This window comes from Oncorhynchus mykiss, chromosome 8 (assembly GCF_057628025.1).
Source record: "Oncorhynchus mykiss isolate SJ-2025 chromosome 8, ASM5762802v1, whole genome shotgun sequence".
NCBI lineage: Eukaryota > Metazoa > Chordata > Actinopteri > Salmoniformes > Salmonidae > Oncorhynchus > Oncorhynchus mykiss.
The window spans coordinates 37,958,238-37,983,052 of record NC_143029.1 but is presented as its reverse complement, the minus strand read 5'-3'; the positions used below and the strand labels follow the sequence as shown (position 1 = coordinate 37,983,052).

The window sequence follows — 24,815 nt, the reverse complement described above, 5'->3', positions numbered from 1 at the left end:
CACCAAATCCTATATCTCAAAAACTATCCACATTTTATTATTATATAATATATATTATATATATATTATTATTAGGGTTTATCTAGAACCATGTTTACCCCTTTTTTCTCCCCAATTTGCAACTTCCCAACAGATTTAAATGTAATGTAGTGCTTTGAGTTGATTTAAATGTAATGTAGCGCCTAACAAGGGTGAAATAATCAGACCTGGGTACAAATTCTATCTCAAATATCTCAATTACTTTCACATGCATTTCAAATAAGTATTTAGATATATTTTAGGAAAAAGGAAAAGCAGTTTAAATACACTTGGAAAGTATTTGAAAATACTCAAATACACTTCCTTGAATTTAACCTAGGTATTTGAAAATAGTGTTTGAATTAAGTATTTGAAAATACTTTCAAATACAATTTGGTAGACTATTTGGTTTTCAAGTAGCCATTCAAATACTCATATGTTTTGGACTGTGTATTGGAAAATACGTAGAAAAAAGTATTTGAAATACCAGATACTCAAATACATATGTATTTGAACCCAGATCTGTAAATAATTAAGAGTAGTGGATAATGAATCTGTAATAAGCGGTTATAACCTTTTGTGACTTCTATTAAACTCCACAGGGGCGGATTGAGATGTGGGTAGACATGTTCCCCATGGACATGCCAGCACCTGGACCCGCCATTGACATATCACCACGGAAACCAAAGAAGTAGGTCCTGTCTGGGGCTGGCGCAAGTCTTCAGTCAGTGTAGATACAGTGTATACAAGAGGTGGAACCAAGTAATTGTTTTACAAGTCACAAATAAGTCTCAAGTCTTAGCACTCAAGTCCCAAGTCAAGACAGGCAAGTCCGAGTCAAGTCTCAAGTCAAGACCATCAAGTCAAGTCTCAAGTCCTAAACTTTGAGTTTCGAGTCCTAAACAAGTCATAATGTGCTCTTCACCAAATGCAATACCATTTCATATTTTTAACAAGAGTAATAGTACACTGCTCAAAAAAATAAAGGGAACACTAAAATAACACATCCTAGATCTGAATGAATGAAATATTCTTATTAAATACTTTATTCTTTACATAGTTGAATGTGCTGACAACAAAATCACACAAAAATTATCAATGGAAATCAAATTTATCAACCCATGGAGGTCTGGATTTGGAGTCACACTCAAAATTAAAGTGGAAAACCACACTACAGGCTGATCCAACTTTGATGTAATGTCCTTAAAACAAGTCAAAATGAGGCTCAGTACTGTGTGTGGCCTCCACGTGCCTGTATGACCTATCTACAACGCCTGGGCATGCTCCTGATGAGGTGGCGGATGGTCTCCTGAGGGATCTCCTCCCAGACCTGGACTAAAGCATCCGCCAACTCCTGGACAGTCTGTGGTGCAACGTGGCATTGATGGATGGAGCGAGACATGATGTCCCAGATGTGCTCAATTGGATTCAGGTCTGGGGAACGGGCGGGCCAGTCCATAGTATCAATGCCTTCCTCTTTCAGGAACTGCTGACACACTCCAGCCACATGAGGTCTAGCATTGTCTTGCATTAGGAGGAACCCAGGGCCAACCGCACCAGCATATGGTCTCACAAGGGGTCTGAGGATCTCATCTTGGTACCTAATGGCAGTCAGGCTACCTCTGGCGAGCACATGGAGGCTGTGCGGCCCCCCAAAGAAATGCCACCCCACACCATGACTGACCCACCGCCAAACCGGTCATGCTGGAGGATGTTGCAGGCAGCAGAACGTTCTCCACGGCGTCTCCAGACTCTGTCACGTCTGTCACATGTGCTCAGTGTGAACCTGCTTTCATCTGTGAAGAGCACAGGGTGCCAGTGGCGGATTTGCCAATCTTGGTGTTCTCTGGCAAATGCCAAACTTCCTGCACGGTGTTGGGCTGTAAGCACAACCCCCACCTGTGGACGTCGGGCCCTCATACCACCCTCATGGAGTCTGTTTCTGACCGTTTGAGCAGACGCATGCACATTTGTGGCCTGCTGGAGGTCATTTTGCAAGGCTCTGGCAGTGCTCCTCCTGCTCCTCCTTACACAAAGGCGGAGGTAGCGGTCCTGCTGCTGGATTGTTGCCCTCCTACGGCCTCCTCCACGTCTCCTGATGTACTGGCCTGTCTCCTGGTAGCGCCTCCATGCTCTGGACACTACGCTGACAGACACAGCAAACCTTCTTGCCACAGCTCGCATTGATGTACCATCCTGGATGAGCTGCACTACCTGAGCCACTTGTGTGGGTTGTAGACTCCGTCTCATGCTACCACTAGAGTGAAAGCACCGCCAGCATTCAAAAGTGACCAAAACATCAGCCAGGAAGCATAGGAACTGAGGAGTGGTCTGTGGTCACCACCTGCAGAACCACTCCTTTATTGGGGGTGTCTTGCTAATTGCCTATAATTTCCACCTGTTGTCTATTCCATTTGCACAACAGCATGTGAAATCTATTGTCAATCAGTGTTGCTTCCTAAGTGGACAGTTTGATTTCACAGAAGTGTGATTGACTTGGAGTTACATTGTGTTGTTTAAGTGTTCCCTTTATTTTTTTGAGCAGTGTATATTACATTTACGCAAATCATGAATGCTTTTAAAAATATCTATATATTTATTACTTTCCAAATAAACGTTATATTTCCATGTAAATACATGGGTAGCCATGAGAAACACCCCCAATAGTGGTCGACAATCGGGGCGCAATCGGGCGGTGTAGGCTTGTACACAATTGCCCAACCTTAACACACACACACACACACACACACACACACTCTGTGTATGTTTCCAGTAGGCTAACGTATGTCAATGGTTTTAGGAACAGCAGTAACACCAGGCAGGATTTAGGCTACCAACTCATTGGGTGCAATGATCACGTTCCCGCACTGACTGACTGTGTAGAGGCTCATTGATTTAACATTACATCAGCCTACATGCTACACGAGTAAAGTTATAAATTATATAGCTGTCGGCTATATTAGCCACGATTTACTGTTCTTTGTGCAGCTTCAAATGTCGAACAAAGTTGGAAATTGTTGCACCTCCGTCTGTAATTTTCTTCCCGCATGTTTTGCAAGTTGCAATCCGTTTTTTGTTGATACAGAGTCGTCTTTATATCCGAAAATAATAATTTTGGGTATCATCTTTCCAAGGGCTCCATCTGAATTCACCCGCTGACGTTCCTCTGCACTGCCACGCACAACTTTTTCTCAGCTGGCACAATTTGATTGGCTGCTGTCCAATTCAAACTGTAATCCGTTTAAATGAAGAGTTGATGCGCTGCACACTTTGTTAATAACATAATTGTTTATATTTGGGCTTGGAGAGGGTATCAAGTCAGGTCGTAGTCATAAGGCTCAAGTCCAAGTCAAGTCACGAGTCATTGGTGTTAAAGTCTAAGTCATCATATTTGTGACTCGATTCCAAGTCATGTGACTCGAGTCCACACCTCTGGTGTATACTATACATCACAGATAGATCGTGTGACAACTTTTACATATGAACTCCTTTCTGAAAGGTTGACTGAAGTATTGTATCTTATTTATGGTCCAATATGAAGTGCTGTTTACATAACTCTTAAATCAAATGGACTTGTAGTATTCCTACTAATTGCGATTACAGGTTTTCTGTGGTAAGTGTTGTATGTCCTTAGAGTGGGTTGGTCATCTAGCATTAACCCTGGGACATGGCTGTAGAGTCCACACAGCCATGTTCCAAGGCTAACTTAGCACCAGACAACAGCAGTCCAACTGTGTGTGTTCCTCCCTCCCTCCCTCCTCGCCAGATATGAGCTCAGGGTGGTTATATGGAATACAGACGAAGTAATACTCGAGGACGATGATTACTTCACTGGGGAAAAGTCCAGTGACATATTTGTCAGGGGGTAGGTACCACAGAGGGCCGTGGCGCTAAGCCCTGATCGCCCCGTGGGTGTGACAAAGTGGCGTGCTGCGTTTTTTGGCGTTAATCATTGTTTTTTTTTTGTTTTGTTTTTTGTTTCTACGTTTTCCGTGTGTTGGGTGTTTGTTTGTTGTGTCTCGTTTGATGTCCTCTCTCTCTCTCCTGTGTGTCGATGCTGTGCTGTTGTCTAGCTTTGAGCTGCGTGTTATTATTTGGAACACTGATGACGTAGTTCTAGAGGACGATGCTTTCATGACAGGAGAGAAGATGTCTGACATCTATGTCAAGGGGTAAAACACATATGATTCCATCGCATGGCTCGTACAAACCCCTCGCCCTCCCTTTACCCGCCCCTTCCTCAGCTAAACAACCAGAACTCTGCTCCCCTGCTTAAGTCCCACCCCTCTCCCTCAGCCCTCCTATCAGCACGCAGTAAACCACCATGCCTTCACGCCTACAGACAGAGGAAGCCAATCAGGGCCATACCACTAAAACCGCCTAAAGAGTCAGTGTCATCAAAGACATCACACAAATGACACTAGGGCCAGGCCATTTACTCATCTAAAATGGACTAATCGTTATTGAATTATCCAGATCATGGATAATGGTTTGCAATATGTTCTGTGGATGACACACGTATTGATTTAGAATTTTTCTTTTCAGTAGGTCTCATACACATTATATTGGATATAAGCCAGGATATGTCCATGGCAGCCAATTTCTAATCATCCTTACTGCCATTTGTTTAACTGGTATGGTCCTGCATTCCTACAGCACATTCCTACATTGTCTTGGGCAGGGGTTAAACGATAGCATTAGTCAAGAATGTTTGCATGGGAAATATCCTTATTGTTTTTTGCAATTTTATTATAATATGATGCTTCTTATTAATGATAATAGTATAATAAATTCTAATGGACATTGAAAGTCATAGAAATGTTTTTGGCCTCCCCTCCTGCTTCTCCAATGTGCCCACCTTCAGGGTTTCAATTCAGTCCATTCATCTTTTTATTATTCCAGTTGAAGAATTTAAAACTGCCATCAATTTTGAAAGATACATTTTTTATTTATTTAAATGAGAATTTTGATTTCCTTTCTGAATTGAAAATGAATGGAACCCAACCCTCTTTACCAACCACTGCCCGCTTGACACCACTGCAGCAGTACAACTCACCTACAGTACTGTACTGAGCCTGCATTGAGACACATGTTGCATTGTATGACCCTTCTGCTTACGTTAACCTCGTCGTATATGCATCTTCCCTCCAATGAAGGAAAGCACTGTCATAAACTCTCTTGAGATTATTTATGTGACTCTTTTTTGTTTTTTTGGAAAGCTTTGTGTTGTGCATGGCAATAGAAATCATGTGACCCTCCCAACACCAAATCAGGTCATTTGTATTTAAATACACAGTTCAAACCATGTTCTTATTCAGTCGTTATCAGATGGTACACTTCATATGGAATTTACCCAGGTCCACACAATCAGCATTATTTCATAGCCATATTTCAATTGGTTTGAATCATTCATCTCATACTGTTTTTTATTGGAGGGTCACATCATGCATGTGTTTTGCTTTTAAAATACTAACTTTCCTTTTTTGTATTAAATGGCCCAGACCTGTAATGCATAAAACACATTCGGCCATACTATAAATGATCCACTAACAATCTCAAATCACATTCACTGATGTAAGATGGTTGATCTTCACTGCATCTGCCTAACCTCCACAGATAAAATTCACACAGAGCTAGCTGATATGTAACAAAATAACTTAATAATAACACGGTCCTTACACCCAATTTACAACATTATTACCCTGCCCTCTAACCTTTGACCCCTGTGATATTTAACCCTTTATCCCAGGTGGCTGAAAGGGCAACAGGAGGACAAACAGGACACAGATGTCCACTACCACTCTCTGACAGGCGAGGGGAATTTCAACTGGCGCTTCGTGTTCCCCTTTGACTACCTGATGGCCGAGGAGAAGATTGTCATCTCTAAGAAGGAGTCCATGTTCTCCTGGGATGAGACAGAGTACAAGATCCCTGCACGCCTCACCCTGCAGGTCTGGGACGCTGACCACTTCTCCGCTGATGACTTCCTAGGTAGGCCTACACTGCTAGGGCTCTCTGGAATGCAACAATTCCCCTGTTGCCCTGTTGCTACATATTCTTCTTTTCATGTCTATTTTCTCAAATGTTCTGTATTTTCTCAGCCACTTCTTCTATAGCTCCTAGATCACATCCCTCAACCTCTTTCATCTCTTGTCCTCTTTCTCTCCAGGTTCTCGCTGTATCTCAGTCTGTCTTTGCCTCTCCATCTTTGTACAGGCGTAGGATCTTAATTTGAACCCTATTGCAGGAGAAATGTTTTACTTGTCGTGTATTTGAGGTTTAATAAGACTTTCTAAAGTTTGTCATTTCCACTTTGATATTTCAGACTTGATTTTCACGTATGAAAAATGCATCAAAAATGTCAATTATAATTCAACATAATAATTCACATTTCCTGTTGCTACAGGGTTCTTTTCCTGCCGTAGGAAACGGACTTAAATTAGGAGCCGGATCCGGCATCTGTATCTCCTCAGATATTTCCTCAGTTATTCACTAATGCCCTGTATTTTCTCTCCTGACAGGTGCAATAGAGCTGGACCTGAACAGATTTCCCCGCGGGGCGAAGACAGCCAAGCAGTGTTCCATAGGCATGGTCCAGAATGAGGCTGAGCTGCCCTGCATTTCCATCTTCAAACAGAAGAGAGTCAAGGGCTGGTGGCCATTCGTGGCCCGCGACGAAAACGACGAGATGGAACTCACGGTGAGAGAGAGAGAGAGAGACTAATCTTCGAAACCCAGAATAAAAATGTCACATGATTATTTAGGTTCAGGGTCGAGATGTTGAGAGAAAGATACTAACGCGACTAGCGAAGTCTCCACCCCCCTATCTGGAAACTCTCAGCCGTCCAAATAACCAGTGACTAAAAACCTGGGCACTGGAACTACTGTTGCTAGCTAGTCGTTGCATCCCAGAACCCTTTTGACGGACGTTACGATACCCTTTCTTAGTAGTCTGTCCACTAGAGATTACACATACATAGCCACGAACGCATACGCACACACGCACCGCACACACCCACACGTTGGAGTATTGGATTGATTGTTGTCGTCTTCTCAGGGTAAAGTGGAGGCGGAGCTTCATCTGATGTCGGCAGAGGAAGCGGAGAAAAGTCCTGTTGGTCTGGGACGCAATGAGCCTGACCCTCTGGAGAAACCAAAGTAAGATATTTACAGTTACAGTATACACACATTAAGACGATACACATATACAGACAAAATTAACACAATCACACAAAAAAATGATTTTAAACGTGAAGGTGGGAAAGAAAATAATGGTGCGGAGTCAGACTCATATATTCATCCACTTCCTTCAGGAGTCCTATTTACACGATGCAACAAAAAAACAAACTGGGACCATATTTCATTCAAATGTCAATTTATATTCAAACCCTCTCATTGTGCATCCATCAGAAGCTAATAATGGTTTATTCAGAGGATATATGGTGCACACAAGACATACGGCCTATTTTGTCAACAGCACCTCTTTGCGCTGTGAAAATGCCACCCTTACACCTTCACACTATCACTCCATTCTCCTCCTGTCATTCCTTCACCTGTCTCCCTCTGTTTCTTTTCTTCCTTCCTTTGTGTTGCCTTTCTTCCTCCCCTCCAACCTGCGTTGTCTTTCCTTCCACATACATCCCCTCCACCCCTCCCTTCCTTTCCTCCCCCTTCTGAAGTCGCCCAGACACCAGTCTCATGTGGTTTGTGAACCCTCTGAAGTCCATCCGCTACTTCATCTGGCACAACTACCGCTGGCTGATCCTCAAGGCCCTGGGCCTGCTGCTGCTGCTGCTCCTGCTCGGCCTCTTCCTCTACTCCTTCCCTGGCTACCTGGTCAAGAAGATGCTGGGGGCCTGAGAGAACGTCGACCCACCAGGGCCACCGGTAGCCCCCTCTCTCTGTCCTATCCTAGCCTCTCGTCTCTTGTCCTCCGTTCCGCATTTTCTGTCAGCTCCTCTTTCTCCTTTTCCCCTCTCTCTGTTCTCTCCTCTGTTCCCCCTTTTCACTGAACCCATATCGCTTCACTCTTTGTCTTTTCCCTTCTCACCTCTTTCCTCTGCGTTCGACCACCTTCCTTTTCCATAACCTCTTTCTTCCATCCCTCAACCGCTCATCTCGTCCTCTTTTTTCCCCCCAGGTATGTCTCAGTCTTTGTCTTTCCTCAGATATACAAAGATTGTCTCTGGTAGCTTTTGCTGCATCCCTCCCCTTTTTTTCTTTGCTCTCAGCATCTTCATGTCCCTGTCTCTGTCCCCTATACTGTCCTCTGTCTCTTGTCGCTCAACCTGCCAGTGTCTGGTGTCAATCCACAATCTTCCATTGTGCATCACACTGTCATTACACTAGCGGCTTCAGGGGAAATACTTTTTTTATATGTAGCTGCGTTCAAGCGAGCTGTCAAACAAACACCATCTAATTTTATATCTGTGTCTCCATCGTCTGAGTCTCCATCGTCTGTGCTTCCCGATTGTGCGGTGGTCTTCTGGTTCTGTATCAAATAAAAAGAACGTTGCTATTTTGTAAACAGGGTTGTTTGTGTAGTAGGGTGTGGAGAAATTGTGATCAGTTAGAAATAGTCATACATCATATGGCTTACGAACCACTAACGCTTGCTCTCCTCTTTCCTCTCTTGACCCTGCACTTCGGCCCCTATTACCACTGTTTCCCCACCCCACCCACTACCCTCCCTTTAATCCACTCACCCTTCTGTTCCCCACCTCTACCTCTCCCACAACCGCCCCCATCTACCCCATATCTTTCCCCACTGCCTTCCCTTATACCCTCCATCACACCCTTTTAACCCTCAACCCCCATCCCATCCATCCCATGCCCCACTATCTACCCCTCTATCCTCACCCTTCCCCTCTAATCTTACACCCATCCCCCCAGTCGGCCGGACACCACATTCCTGTGGTTCCTGAGCCCGCTGAAGGCTATCCGCTACCTGGTGTGTAACCGCTACAAGTGGCTTATCATCAAGATTGTTGTGGCCCTGCTGCTGCTCATGATGCTGGGGCTCTTCCTCTACAGCATGCCTGGCTACCTGGTCAAGAAGATGCTGGGGGCCTGAGGGGGCTGATTGGGGCTGCAGGGATGGGTACCAGGGTGGGTTGGGGGTGGTCGAGACACAGAGGAGTGGTGGGGGTGGTGGGTGGGGTTCCATGCACTTCCACTTTCCTTTGTTAATACTCACATCCACCAAACAACATCCCCCAGTCTCTCCATCAGTACCCTCCCCCCAAACACACTCGCCTCAGTGCTGCTGAGAGAGGGCGTGTAAGGGAGAGAATAGGGGAGGGAAAGGTGGATAGATGGGAAGACAAGATGACAGCAGCCCCCCCAGTCCACTCCCTCCGCATCCCAGCCTTGCCCCTTCTCCACCGCCCCTCTAACCATGGCAGTGCTGCTCAACACACATACTCAAGGACTTCCTATCCCTTGGTCTTCTGAAAACTAGGAACAACCATCTACTTTCGACTGCTACAGTAGCACAGTGGGCCTAACCGATCAAATGCTTCAGGACGCTAACCAATCAGAAACCTCATCCCTGCACTGGCCACTGACTAACCAATCAAACAACTCAACCCTGATCTCATCATCAGCAATGCAGCAAACCCTGATGTTACATTTCAGAGATGGTTTATTTACCTATGTATGTATTTGTTTATTCATGACTTAAATTGATTTGGAAGTTGCCGGAGTCTGGTGTAGCAATCTAAGCTTCCGATTCCGGACTACACATGCCCCCTGTCGATGGGGATTCGATCCCCGGCTCGGCGGATTGTCCGCGCCCTTCCTTTCTGTATCTCTCTCCATTGTCTACTATTCTGTACTTATAACTGTCTTGTCAATAAAATAATAATAAATATGGAAGGCGATCGGAGCTCCTGGTCTCCTAAAAACATATACAATTATTTGGAAGGACATGGTTAGTTTGATCATTTCTCAAGTGATGTTGTAATCATTTCCATTACTATTTATTTAACTAGGCAAGTCAGTTAAGAACAAATTCTTATTTACCATGACGACCTAGGAACAGTGGGTGAACTGCCTTGTTGAGGGGCAGAACGACAGGTTTTTTACCTTGTCAGCTCGGGGATTCAATCTAGCAACTTCTCGGTTACTGGTCCAACGCTCTAACCACTAGGCTACCTGCCACCCCATGAGACAGTGCCTTCAGTGCCATTGACTTTTTCAACATTTTGTCATGTTGCAAACCTGAATTTAACATTTCATACAGGGATTCAAACGCAAAGACCAGGGAGATTTTCCAATGCCTGGCAAAGAAGGGAACCTATTGGTAGATACAATTTAAAAAGCAGACATTATAAAGAGGTTATCAAAGTTGCTTGTTCTGCCCACTATGATTCATTTTCTCCCTTCAGAAATGATAGGCTGTGGTCTATATTGGGTTAGTTATAACAAATCTTTGTTAGGGTTATTGCTTGTAATCGATAAGGACTGGGGAGCTTTTCAGGATAAAAAATAAACGTTATGGAGCTTGGCACAGGCAAAATCCTAGAGGAAAACCTGTTTCAGTCTGATTTCCACCAGACACTGGGAGAAAAATTTGCCTTTCAGCAGGACAATAAGCTAAAACACAAGGCCAACACTCAAGTGGCTGAGTTACCGTTTTGACTTAAATCTACTTGAAAATCTATGGCAAGACCTGAAAATTATTGTCTACCAATGATCAACAACCAATTTCACCAAGCTTGAAGAAGTTAGAAAATAAGAATGGTCTTAGAGACCCAGAAAGACTCACGGCTGTAATCGCTATCAACACAACAAAATGTGGAATAAGTCAAGGGGTTTGAATACTTTCTGAAGGCACTGTGTGTCGGTTTCCAAATGGGAATCATGGGGTTGGTGTGAGCTCTTGAACTGGATCAAATGAAATGTTTTTCCAACAGTTCATTAGCGTTCCTCTTTAGCTCTTGCAGCCTGTGCACACGTCTTCTAAAATAATGAGACTGAAAACAGGTGTCTATTTTCCTACTGTAGTTTAACAAGATTTAAAGAGGGACAAGGAATACAAGAATAGCTTTCGAATATGAATCCATTAGAGAAGTAAACTTGCTATTGTTTGGCTTAAATTATGTCGTCAAACACCAACATTTTATGGAACAAAGTTTGTTTCTTCACCACTTTCTTCAGTGACCTGGAATGCTCTTATTGGTTCTTAGTTATCCAGTTAAAATATCCAGTAGTTTTAGAGTAATATAAGCATGCATCTGTATTCTAACATCTCACGGTGATTGAGTTCACATGGTCATCAGATATGGCATGACTTCCTTTCTACTATAGCTTTTACAGTCGGCTTCTAAACCTTTTATCTGTATGGATCCTGACATGTTTTAATCCATGCAGATTTTCCCGGAAGTGGTTATGTGCACCTTATAGCACAAGAGGTCCGGTAAAAGGGAGGTGTGGCTTGGCCTCTTGACCTCTGCCCTGTCGGCCTGTCAGATGACTTTGTTTGCAGTGTGCAGTTCCCTCTGGTTTTCCCTTGCTTGACCTACTTGTAGTTATGACATCATTTGTGTTGCAGTCATTTTAGTGATCTCATGTTCACAAAATACAAAACCAACAAAAATTGATTTTGTTTGCACTAACACTAAGTCTATTATATTCTCCTGTTGATGAGTATGCAATACAAACATTTTGTCTGTTTTAACAATGATCTTAAATAAATGGAATTAATTGAAATAACAATTTTGACAACTGTTTGTATCTGGTTACAATGTGTCGTCCAGTGTGTGTCGCTGTGTTCTTTGTGTGTTTCAATATGTATCAATATGACTCGTTATTAGTAGTGTTTGTGTGTCCGTGCGTGTACATTTCAGTTTTGTGTGTGTGTGTGTGTGCGTGTGTAAACATCTCTTCCTGCAGTCGTCCCAATACCAGTCTGTCGTGGTTGCTGAGCCCAATGCATGTGGTGTGTATCCTGGCCTGGAGGCAGTACAAGCTGCACTGTGTTCTACTGCTGGGGGCTGTCCTGGGACTACTGTTCCTGGGCCTGCTCTTCTTCTCCATGCCCTCTGCCCTCAGCAACAAGATCTTCAACATCGCTGGCTGAACACACTTATCAACCACACACATGCAAACTTTCTCTCAATGTGCCTGATCCCTGAGTGTATTTGCACTATCTTATGCATTGTTGTATTGTTGGTATTTGAAAGGCTCTTTGTACACACTCTAATGCATTGCACTATTATCACATATTGTTGGTATAATCTTTTATACATTCTACTTTACTATAAGGTAATACTCCCATTATGCACTTTATATTTTCTATTAAAAGTGTAAACATCAATTCTCATACCGTATGTTGATGAAGTGCTTTATTTTCATCATTAAATATTGAAGCATTTCAACTGCACTGTGGGTTTGTGTGTGCTCTTCCCGATTAGTCAGTTTGTTCCCTCAGGAGCCAACTGCATCACCAGGTTGGGCGGGATCTCCAGCTCAGCATTGACCTATGAGAAGAATGTAGATAGGTTCAGTGAACGTGTCATTAAATCAGCAAACACATTCTGGACACAAGCCCTCTCGATGCAATCACAGGCACACACCCTGGAGTTGACGTATTGGTGGAGCAGCATCCGTAGCTCCGTGTTCTGCTGTTTCAGGCTCTGTGTGTCTGTGATGAACTTGGACCTCTCTGTCAGAACAATGCTAGGAACAGACAGATTCAAATAATCAATCAAAGCGACGCTCAGTCGATCACCACTTTTTATATCACCTGTTTTGTAACGCCATACGAGGCCGCTACTATCTTGTCATCATGTGTATGCGTGTGTGGGAGCGAGTGTGTGGTACTCACTGGTACTTGTCAAGTGCTGCCTCCAGGGCGCCCCAGATCTTGAGTTTGGCCTCAGGGATGACGTCACCCATGGCCTCCCAGTAAGCAGCGTCTTCGGTGTCATCTCTCCCTCCTAGACCCAGCATACTGTTCTGGTGAGAGGCAGCTAACTCTCTGGGGAAATGTCACAATCATCACTTTCATTGTGAGAAATATTGTGTGTAAAGTTACGCTTCCCCTCATAACATTTGCAAGGTGGTTTCTACACTGATTTAAGTTCGCCGTATGGAGTCCAACGTGTCACCACATAATTAAGCAATGAGGCCCGAGGGGTTGTGGTATATGGCCAATATACCAGGGCTAAGGGCGGTATCCAGGTATTCTGTGTTCCATCGTGCAAAAGAGCAGCCCTTAGCCGTGGTATATTGATCCTTTACCACACCCCTTTGGGCCTTATTGCTTAATACATGGGCAAAGCACTTAGAATGCATGCCCAATACATTGCTTGATTATAAGTGGTATGCTAGTTTGGGTATTGAAACAGAGAGCCCCAGTGCTGACCTGGGCCGGCAGTGTTGAGCAGTGAAGGCCCTCAGGGCCACCAGGACATCATTGGGATGGATGAGGTCAGACGGCGGGCTGCAGGAGGAGGTAAACTCCCCTCGCTCCGCCTGAGGACTGGCCACGCCCCATTTTGCAGTCACATCCTGAATACAAAAAAAAAAAGAAAAGAAAAAGGGGATCATGTTTTCTGATCATTCTTACAAGACGTCAGTGCTGAGCTGGTCATCATGGCTACTAACATCAGCCTTCTTCCCTCCCTCCCTCCCTCCCCTCTCTTCTTCCCTCCCCCCTCCTTACCTGGGTCTGCTCCCCTTGTGTATGTCTGTACTTCATGAAGAAATCCGCCAGCTTGTACACGTCCTCCTCGCTCTCGATCCCCATGGCCTGGCAGAGAAGAACAGAGCGGAGACAACACTGGCACAGCTCCTCTGTCGCGACTGTCCTGTGTTTATGTGACAGTAAATGTATAGTTACAGGTGACATAACATACATATAGCCGTCACGTTGTAACTCACAGTGAAGATGGAGTCCAGCTTCATGAGGGACTGTTCATCCTTCTCCAGTGGAGAGAGAAGCTTCAGAAGTTTACTCTCTATCAGAAAACCCTGTGGAGGTGAGGGAGGGAAGGAGAGAGAGACAGAGAAGCTTCAGAAGTTTACTCTCTATCAGAAAACCCAGTGGAGGTGAGGGAGGGAAGGAGAGAGAGACAGAGAAGCTTCAGAAGTTTACTCTCTATCAGAAAACCCTGTGGAGGTGACGGAGGGAAGGAGAGAGAGACAGAGAAGCTTCAGAAGTTTACTCTATCAGAAAACCCTGTGGAGGTGAGGGAGGGAAGGAGAGAGAGAGACAGAGAAGCTTCAGAAGTTTACTCTCTATCAGAAAACCCTGTGGAGGTGAGGGAGGGAAGGAGAGAGAGACAGAGAAGCTTCAGAAGTTTACTCTCTATCAGAAAACCCTGTGGAGGTGAGGGAGGGAAGGAGAGAGAGACAGAGAAGCTGTAAAGGCTAAATGTTGAAGTAGTTGAGTTAGATGACACAGTTCCTCTTCCTCTCTCTATTCCTCTGTCATACAGACACACAAACTCTTAGCCCGCTGTTGGAGGAAATTATAGTTGAAATGATTAATTATGTATACATTTAAATTAGAACCATTTATTTTAATACTATTATGTTATGGTATGAAATGTATGGGTTCTTGGTTAAACTAGGACTGAAAATGTAGGTATAACGAATTAATTGTCTGTACCATGCGGGTTTAAGGGAGAGGGATGGCATCTCTCTTTAGACAGATAAAAACGTTTGTTTTATGATCCATTAGTGGAGAAGAGTATATATTTTTAGACAGATTGGAATGTTTGTTTTATGAGGGGAGTAGAAGACAATTTCCAGACCTGAAGACACTGCGCTATTGTGTGGATCGGAGAGAGTGTGAGAAACTGATGACGTCACTTTTATCTTCTCTCTTTAAAATGTAATGTTCTTTGTATTTTGGGTCAGTACTCTCTTGAATTAAACGCTGTTACCTGACTTTTAAGACTGGTCTCGATCTATTTCATGCATAAATGATAAACTTACAACTTATTATGAAATAGAGAGAGTGTGAATTTGGTTTTGGCTACAAAACATATAGGAATTTAGAATTCCTCTAACACCCGCTCACCGCCTCGTCACACAGCAGCTCCAGGAGCTTCTTGACAATCTTCACCGACACCGTCCCACTGTGCTCCCTCTCTCTCTCCACCTCACTGCTCCCACTCTCAAGCCCTGCTCCTGAGTCATACACCTCCACAGCCAACCCAGGGCTCTCTGCCCCAGGCCCAACCCCGGCCTCCTGGTACTTCCCCTTCCCCAGGCCACTGGTCTGCCCAAGCTGGAGCAGCTCGGAGATTGCCTGGTGCGCAGTCTTCTGGGTCTGTCTATGGGGCTGAAGGGGGCCGCAGCGCTCCATGAAAGCCAGTGATGGGCGCTGCCAGGCCAGGCCCAACTGCTGCTCGTGGACCAGCCGGTCTGTATCCAGGGCCTTCTCCACCAGCGCCTTGACCTCCTCCTCGTTCATCAGCCACACCTCCTCAAACTTCTTGGCATCGATGGCCGCAAAGTGCCTGAATGGAAGGAGGGGAAAGAGCATAGTCTTATTAGTAGGGATGGGCAAAACAAGGCTTTCTGAAGCGAAAAGCAAGTAAGACATTGTGTCGAAGTCTCCCCAAGTGCTTGAGACATTGCACTTGACGTGAAAAGAACATGAAAATGCAAAGACTGACAATTACATTCTCTTTGTGTGTGTGTGTGTGTGTGTGTGTATGTGTGTCCGTGTGTGTGTGTGTATCCGTGTGTGTATCCGTGTATGTATCCGTATGTGTGTGTGTGTGTGTGTCCATGTGTGTATCCGTGTGTGTGTGTGTTACTCACCTCATCTTCTTCTGCATGTGTTTGTACTGTTGCATGATGCGTGTGTAGTCGTCAGTGAGGTTCTGGTTCTCCTCGCGAGACTGCTTCTCCTGGTTGGCACACTTAATCTTCAGGTTGTTGACAACATCCTGCAGCCTAGATGATAAAAGTCCCAGTAACTACAGCAGAACTACACAGGTATAAGTGTTATTTACAAGCTAACCAGTTTCCCCCAAACTACAGCCCCAAACTGTTGTCGACTTTTGTCAATAGGTTTAAAATATCTAATGGTGCTAAAGTAAACAAACCCACTGTGATAGAAGAGATTGGCGATTCAGCACCACAGAAGCGCACACCGGTGGAAACAGAACTCAGAAATTCAGCGCCACATTGCAGTGGACAGCGCCCATCTAAGATGCAGCAAACATGTCTTTTGTACATCAGGTGGTATAATGGTGCTATAGTGATAGTGTTATAGGGTGCATTCGGAAAGTATTCAGACACCTTTACTCTTCCACATTTTGTGACGTTACAGCCTTATTCTAAAATGTATTAAATAAAAACAATTCCTCATTAATCTACACACAATACCTGTTGTCCCCACAGTGACTGTACGTATATACCCCAACCAGAAGCCATGGATTACAGGCAACATTCGCACTGAGCTAAAGGGTAGAACTGCTGCTTTCAAGGTTTGGGACTCGGGAAGCTTATAACCCGGAAGCTTATAAGAAATCCTGCTATGCCCTCCGACGAACCATCAAACAGGCAAAGCGCCAATACAGGACTAAGATCGAATCTTACTACACCGTCTCCGATGCTTGTCAGATGTGGCAGGGCCTGCAAACCTTTACAGACTACAAAGGGAAGCACAGCCGCGAACTGCCCAGTGACACAAATCTACCAGACGAGCTAAATCACTTCTATGCTCGCTTCGAGGCAAGCAACACTGAGGCATGCATGAGAGCATCAGCTGTTCCGGACGACTGTGTGATCACACTCTCCATAGCCAACGTGAGTAAGCCCTTTAAACAGGTCAACATTCACAAGGCCGCTGGGCCAGACGGATTACCAGGACATGTGTGCTCCGGGCATGTGCTGACCAACTGGCAGGTGTCTTCACTGGCATTTTCAACATGCGTCCCTGATTGAGTCTGTAATACCAACATGCTTCAAGCAGACCACCATAGTCCCTGTGCCCAAGAACACTAAGGTAACCTGCCTAAATGACTACCGATCCGTAGCACTTACATCCATAGCCATGAAGTGCTTTGAAAGACTGGTAATGGCTCACATCAACACCATTATCCCAGAAACCCTAGACCCATGCCAATTTGCATACCGCTCAAACAGATCCACAGATGATGCAATCTCTTTTGCACTCCACACTGCCCTTTCCCACCTGGACAAAAGGAACACCTACGTGAGAATGCTATTCATTGACTACAGCTCAGCATTCAACACCATAGTGCCCTCAAAGCTGATCACTAAGCTAAGGATCCTGGGACTAAACACCTCCCTCTGCAACTGGATCGTGGACTTCCTGACGGGCCACCCCCAGGTAGTAAGGGTAGACAACAACACATCTACCACGCTGATCCTCAACACTGGGGCCCCTCAGGGGTGCGTGCTCAGTCCCTCCTGTACTCACTGTTCACCCACGACTGCATGGCCAGGCACGACTCCAACACCATCATTAAGTTTGCAGACAACACAACAGTGGTAGGTCTGATTACCAACAATGACGAGACAGCCTAAGGGAGGAGGTCAGAGACCTGTGCCAGAATAACAGCCTATACCTCAACGTAATCAAGACAAAGGAGATGATTGTGGACTACAGGAAAAGGAGGACCGGGCACGTCCCCATTCTCATCGACGGGACTGTAGTGGAGCAGGTTGAGAGGTGTCCACATCACCAACAATCTAGAATGGTCCAAACACACCAAGATAGTCGTGAAGAGGGCACAACAAAACCTATTCCCCCTCAGGAGACTGAAAAGATTTGGCATGGGTTGTCAGATCATCAAAAGGTTCTACAGCTGCAACATCAAGAGCATCTGGTTGCATCACTGCCTGGTACAGCAAATGCTCGGCATCCAACCGCAAGGCACTACAGAGGGTAGTGCGTATGGCCCAGTACATCACTGGGGCTAAGCTGCCTGCCATCCAGGACCTCTACACCAGGCGGTGTCAGAGGAAAGCCCAAAGAATTGTCAAAGACCCCAGCCACCCCAGTCATAGACTGTTCCCTCTGCTACCGCATGGCAAGCGGTACCGGAGTGCCAACTCTAGGACCAAAAGGCTTCTCAAAATACCTGCTGTTAACTTTAAAATGATTGGAATGAATTATCCAAAGAGACTGACTGGGGCAAAGGTTCACCTTCCAACAGGATAACGACCCTAAGCACACAGCCAAGACAACGCAGAAGTGGCTTCGGGACAAGTCTCTGAATGTCCTTGAGTGGCCCAGCCAGAGCCCGGACTTGAATACGATCAAACATCTCTGAAGAGAACTGAAAATAACTTGAGCAGCGATGCTCCCCATCCTACCCAACAGAGCTTGAGAGGATCTGCAGAGAAGAATGGGAGAAACTCCCCAAATGCAGGTGTGCCAAGCTTGTAGCATCATACCCAAGAAAACTTGAGGCTGTAATCGCAGCCAAAGGTGCTTCAACAAAGTACTGAATAAAGGGTCTGAATACTTAAATGTGATATTTCAAAAACCTGTTTTTACTTTGTCATTATGGGGTATTGTGAGTAGATGGAAGGAAGTGAAGGGGTCTGAATACTTTTTGAATCATTGTAGATGTAGCTACCTGGTGATCTTTCTCTTCTGCTGGGACTTGGTGATGGTGTTCTCTTCGTCTCTCTTCTTTAGCACCTGGAAGTTGTACTCCAGCTTCTCCTGGTTCAGCTGGTACGTAGCCTTCATCTGCTGCAGCTGCTGCTCCAAGATCTACACACACACACACCACAGCTCATTTAAATACAGTCCCTAACATGCCTGCATACTTGTTCCACTTTTTCATATTTTGTGTCTACCTGAACATCTGTGTCCAGTTTGATCTTGATCATATTGTATTCCTCCGTGTCCTCTGTCCTCAGCTGCTGCAGCAACACCTCATACTCCTCCACCCTCTTCATCCTCTGCGTCACGTTCTCCAGCTAGAGAGAGAGAGAGAGGGAGAAAGGAGAGACACAAACAGTTCAAGTATATTTTCAGGGAGGGAAGAGAGAGAGTGTATTTATTTGAATCTTATTTACCTCTTTGTCCCGGCGCTCCTTCGTGTACTGTTCCCATTTCTTCCTGTTCCCCGTGAGTAGGATCTTCCGCTCATGCTCAAAGGAATTCTGCACAAAACAGGAGCAGGTCAACAACCATCAACAAACAGATCAATGAACATGTCAACAACCACAATAACCATCCTGGTGACCAAAAACCAACCAAACACAGGAAACAGCCCCACTCAAAGTCAGCAGGACACTGCATGGTCAGGGGAGACAGAAGGTGGCTCAGTGGAGGCTGATGGGACGACCTATTGGAGGATGTATTTATTGTAATGGCTGGAATGGAATAAATGGAATGGTATCAAACACATCCAACATATGGAAACCACATGTTTGACTCCTTTCCATTAATTCCATTCCACCCAATACAATGAGCCCGTCCTCCTTTAGGTCCTCCCACCTGGCTCATATCTTTCATGTCAGCTCGTGGATCACCCACCAAGGGGTGACCCCTAGGGAATGTGTGGATGCTGTTCATCGACTACAGCTCGGCCTTAAGTACCATAGTGCCCTATAAGCTCATCACAAAGCTCATGGCCCTGGGTCTGAACTCCTCCCTATGCAACTGTGTCCTGGACTTCCTGACGGGCCACCCCAAGGTGGGGAAGTTAGGCAACATTACCTTCTTGACACTCATTCTCAACATGGGGGCCCCACAATGGTGCATCCTCAGTCCCCTCCTGTATTCCCTGTATACCCACAACTGCATGGCCTCACACAGTTCCAACTCCATCATCAAATTTGCTGACGACATAACAGTCCGTATATCCCCAACATAACGTACATAACAGCCTGTATACCAACAACGACACCCTACAGGGAGGAGGTAGGCACTCTGACAGCATGGTGCCAGGTAAACAACCTCTCCCACAACATTAGCAAAACAAAGGAGCTGATTGTGGACTTCAGGAGGAACCAGGCTGGACACGCCCCCATCCTCATCAACAGGGCCGCCATGGAGACGGTCAATAACTTCAAAATCCAACGGCATACACATCTCAGAGAAGCTGAAATGGTCTAACCATACGGACACCGTGATGAAGAAGGCACGACAACGACTCTTTAACCACCGCTGGGTGGACACTGCCTGCCCTACAGAACACCTACAACACCAGGTGTCGCAGGAAGGCCAAGACGATCATAAAGGACCCCAGCCACGTCCTGTTCTCCCTGCTTCAATTCCTCAGACGCAGGAAGTACAGGAGCATCATGGCAATAGACTGGCCAATAGTTTTCTGAATAGTCACCACCAGCTGCTTCCCACTCCTATGGACCTTTCCCCCTCCCCACACCCACTCAACGGTCACTTACCTTACATGCTGCCCCCCCACCCCCGCAAATGACTTTTACTCTGCCCACATCCCAACTACATTCATCACTGTTGCAGTTTTTAATATGTATATTATAGATGGTTTTTATTAGAATTTGCATTGTTTTTATTTCACTTGGTCCCCACAACTTCTAAATGGTCATGTTGCTCCCCCTATGGTCACCCCCCCCCCCCCCCCCCCCCCCCCCCCACGTCCTCAACACGCTTTACTATATAGTGCTATTTATATTTATATTGTTTTTGTTTTTTATCACCATTTTCATTATTTTATTTCACTTCATCCTGCATGTTTTAGCTCGGAGCCTAAGATTTTCACAGTACCCTGCATTCACACCTGCAAGCCTGTACATGTGAGTATTAAACACTGATTCTGAATGTGTCCCACCTCTATCTGGTCCAGTTCATCCCTGTAGGAGCCCATCAGAAACTTGACCTGGTCCTCCATCCTCTCAATCATCAGGTCCACATCCTCTGCCTGCTTCTTTAGATCTTTGACGTAGCGATCGTCACTTAACTTCATCTCCTACACACGCACACACACATTATACATACAGACAAAACTAATTAATACACACAAGCACACACACACACACACACACACACACACACACACACACACACACACACACACACACACACACACACACACACACACACACTACCTTCTGCAACTCATGGATGAGTTTGTTCTTGTCCTCTATGAGCAGGGCACACAGCTGCTGCTGGCTGCTCAGAGAGTCTCTCAGGTCCTGGGGGATCTCCTTCATCTTTGCCACCGTCCACTTCCTGGTGATCTCCTCAAACTTCTCCAGGCTCGACTTGGCCTCATTCTCCAGCTTCTCCACCCTGCTCAGGGGAAGGGGTGGGAGGGGAGAAAGATAGAGGGAGGTCGGAGAGGAGAGCAGGGTTGGAGCACATGAATGTTTGGTTGATAGTCAACAACGTTCCAATTATTGGTAGAAGAGTTTGTTTGTTGAGCGGTGCTGTGAGGAGGTTGTATTAGTTTGACCTGCTTTTTGTCATAATGAGATAAGCATTTACAGTCCATGGTCAGCAGAGGGAGCACTTCCACTACAACTGCTGCGGGGCACAGTCACTGATCCTGGGTATGGTACCTGAGTCTGTGGGCCTCCTCCACCTCTGTTTGACGCTGCGATTCCCTAGAATCAGCTGCTACCTGGATGTTGGTAACCAGCTCCGTCCCATCACTCTGCAGCTTTATCATACGCTGGTGGGAATGAGAGAAGGAGACATGTAGTGTGTCTGTGTTGTGTTGACGTTATGTTTCATTGCTTCAAATTAATTTCTAATGCTAACAATAACATAGGCCTAATGGTACCTTCTCACTCTGTTCCACTTGATGCTGGCTTTTCCTGGCCTCCTCTTTGATTTCTTTCTTTTCACGGGAGTCATCTCCCAGTTCTTGTCTGAATGACAGATGGGACAAGAACATCTTATTTTGGCATATACTATATAACTAGCTATAGCTAACACTAAAGTTGCAGAGGACAGAATACACCTTCACCTGCAATAGCTAAACAGCTAAGCTAAAAGTTTAACAGGCGGCTAACAGGTGCTATCTCAAACAGAAGCCAGCTAACGTTAGCTACCTTTTCTTGGCTTCACTTCGTGCAGCTATCCGGAGGCGACGGGCTGCAATTCTCTCCTCTGGATTTTCAGAGTCCACGGAAGGTCCAGCCTCCTCCGTATCCTCGCGTAGGTTACCGGCTTGACTCATTTTTTTTCTTATCTAGCTATCTAGTTAAGCTTATTACTTCGCTTCTACACAAAAGTGGAAAGTGTCAACATCACTCACTCACTATATGATGGTTTGTTGTTGTAATTGTTGCTATGGGTACGGTGGCCAGTCTAAAAAAGTAGGATATTCTGCACCCTACCGGAAAGAAATGTGAACTGCAGTGACATGTCGCGCTTTGCTACTGATTATGAAATAAAAGTGAATCAGAAAAATAAATTACAACCTTTCTTCTAATGTGGAATAGACAGGGTAGGCTATCCTCACATCTCAGACTATTATTGCTCAAGTCTAATAATAATAATAATAATACAATAATACATTTGGTAAATACAAATAATGGGCATTTGGTACACTGTCTATTTTTGCCCTGGTAAGTAGCCTATTCATGTCAAGACCTATACATACTGAGTAGTTATTTAACAAGAAAATCAGCTTCAGTGTCAATGTTGAGAAACATCCCACGTGTGGGATAATGTTAGAATTCTGCTGATCTAACTATTTTGTATTCATGAAAAGTTTATAAAACCAGATCGTATTTGATCTCATGTGGGCTAAAGGTCTTTGGATGTTCAGTTTCCTGCAAAACAAGCAGCACATTTCTCCCTGAATATCTCCACTCTGACAGCCTGCCATTGGGGTTACACTCTTTATTTATGAATCTTTAACTTGCGGTGTGGAATTAACTTATTTCCTGTGCATGAGAGAGCTTCATCAATACAGACCCTAGTATACTGAACAAAAATATAAACGCAACATGTCAAGTGTTTCATGAGCTGAAATAAAAGATCCCAGAAATGTTCCATACGCACAGAAAGATGATTTATTTCATATTTTGTGCACAAATTTGTTTACCTCCCTGTTAGTGACCAAAGATAATCCATCCACCTGACAGATGTGGCATATCAAGAAGCTGATTAAACAGCACAATCTTTACACACGTGCATCTTGTGCTGGGGACAATAAAAGTCCAGTCTAAAATGTGCCATTTTGTCACACAACACATTGTCACAGATTTCTAAAGTTTTGAGGGAGCGTACAATTAGCATGCTGACTGCAGGACTGTCCACCAGAGCTATTGCCAGAGAATGTAAGGTTAATTTCTCTACCATAAGCCGCCTCCAGCATTCTATTAGAGAATTATGAAGTATGTCCAACCGGTGGGGGGAGGGGACTCATTCTGATTTGCTGGGTCTGGCTACCCTTTGGGTGGGCTCCCAACAACTCCCTAGGCCCACCCATGGCTGTGCCCCTGCCCAGTCATGTGAAGTCCATAGATTAGGGCCTAATGAATTTATTTCAATTGACTGATTTCGTTTTCTGTAACTCAGTAAAATCTTTGAAATTGTTGCATGTTGCGTTAATTTTTTTGTTCAGTATGGACTATGCATTATTAACAGAGGGTTTTTCTCTGATGTTGTTCTCTCTCCTGAGTCCTGATCCAGACATATATGTCTTTAGGAGCTCATCATATGCCTAACCATTTGCACACATCCTGGCAAAGGGAATACTCTATTCAAAGCGAGGATGCTGTGTTAAATGTATCTTTGATGAGAATGTGGTTCAGTCAGGTTGTGTAAAGCATGTCTTCCAGGTCTACCTGCATAAGTTCTTTCTTTCTGGCTCTTAGTTTTGTCTCCTTTAGCTGTTGAAATGACTGGAGGTATTTCTGGTTCTGTGCATTACATTTCTACACACTGCACCCCATCTACCCTCTGACAGCCTCTGGATGTCCTCTGTCTCACTCACCTACTCACACACACACACACACACATATTCTAATCTACCTGGTTGAGGCTTCAGTCGTCTTCCTAAGCACCTCTACGTTAATGTTAATCCCAAATTTAGCGGTCTGAGTGAAGAGACTGAGTTCTGCTCTGAGGCTTGGAGCCCAACGGCTGATGAGATTGTGTACAGACAGCTAGGCAGGGGTAAGATAGTAGTGGAGTGTGTAAATGCTATTTATGCAACTTTTGATTATGGTAAATAGTGTTTAAGTATTATGCTGTATTACAGTGCTTTCAGAAAATATCCAGACCCCTTAACTTTATAACATTTTGTTGTGTTACAGACTGAATTTTAAAATGATTCTATTTAGATTTATTAGTCACTGGCTTACACACAATACCCCATAATGTCATAGTGGAATTATGTTTTTAGAAATTTTGACAAATTAATAAAAAATGAAAAGCTGACATGTCATAAGTACTCAACCTCGTTGTTATGGCAAGCCTAAATAAGTTCAGGAGTAAAACATGTGCTTAACAAGTCAAATCAAATCACTTTGTATTGGTCACATACACATGTTTAGCAGATGTTATTGCAAGTGTATAGAAATGCTTATGCTTCCAGATCTGACAGTGCAGCAGTAGCTAACAGTGCAGCAGTATTCTAATAATTCCACAACAAAATCTAATATCTAACAAATTCCACAACAAAACCTAATACACACAATCTAGTAAATGAGATGGGATGAGAATATATACGTAAGTATAAAATATATGGATGAGCAGTGACAGAGCGGCTAAGATGCAATAGACAGTAAAGAATAGATAGTGAAGGATACAGTATACAGTATATACATTGAGATCAGTAATGTGAGATATGTAAACATTCTTCAAGTGGCATTAATAAAGTGACTAGTGTTCCATTTATTAAAGTGGA

The 24,815-nt window shown here is 44.6% G+C and overlaps 2 protein-coding genes across 7 annotated transcripts in view; one reads left to right on the top strand and one right to left on the bottom strand.

Annotated features, from left to right (window-relative positions):
- The window catches only part of LOC110530908 (otoferlin), a 165,143-nt gene extending 152,740 nt beyond the window's left edge, over positions 1–12,403 (top strand). Inside the window, exons 41-47 of one of the 6 annotated variants that reach the window (XM_090243389.1) lie at positions 621–709; positions 3,785–3,883; positions 4,092–4,190; positions 5,768–6,009; positions 6,540–6,718; positions 7,076–7,176; positions 8,911–9,899. In XM_090243389.1, the coding sequence (XP_090099515.1) occupies positions 621–709; positions 3,785–3,883; positions 4,092–4,190; positions 5,768–6,009; positions 6,540–6,718; positions 7,076–7,176; positions 8,911–9,091 (990 nt within the window). In that variant the 3' untranslated portion in view covers positions 9,092–9,899. Of the gene's footprint in view, positions 1–620; positions 710–3,784; positions 3,884–4,091; positions 4,191–5,767; positions 6,010–6,539; positions 6,719–7,075; positions 7,177–7,697; positions 7,994–8,910; positions 11,726–11,913 lie in introns of those variants that run through there. The other 5 variants (XM_090243387.1, XM_090243390.1, XM_036985434.2 and 2 more) reach the window with 5 other exon arrangements.
- Positions 12,351–22,306, bottom strand: drc1 (dynein regulatory complex subunit 1 homolog (Chlamydomonas)). Its single transcript, XM_036985436.2, has 16 exons — positions 22,006–22,306; positions 21,735–21,822; positions 21,511–21,623; positions 21,058–21,241; positions 20,781–20,918; positions 19,042–19,128; positions 18,820–18,942; positions 18,594–18,733; positions 15,799–15,933; positions 15,050–15,491; positions 13,906–13,995; positions 13,688–13,774; positions 13,388–13,533; positions 12,848–13,000; positions 12,597–12,699; positions 12,351–12,500 (listed from the first exon to the last, which is right to left on the bottom strand). The coding sequence occupies exons 1-16, from the start codon at positions 22,131–22,133 to the stop codon at positions 12,435–12,437; spliced, it is 2,223 nt and encodes a 740-aa protein (XP_036841331.2). The 5' UTR covers positions 22,134–22,306; the 3' UTR covers positions 12,351–12,434.
- Positions 22,307–24,815: the final 2,509 nt, after the last annotated feature.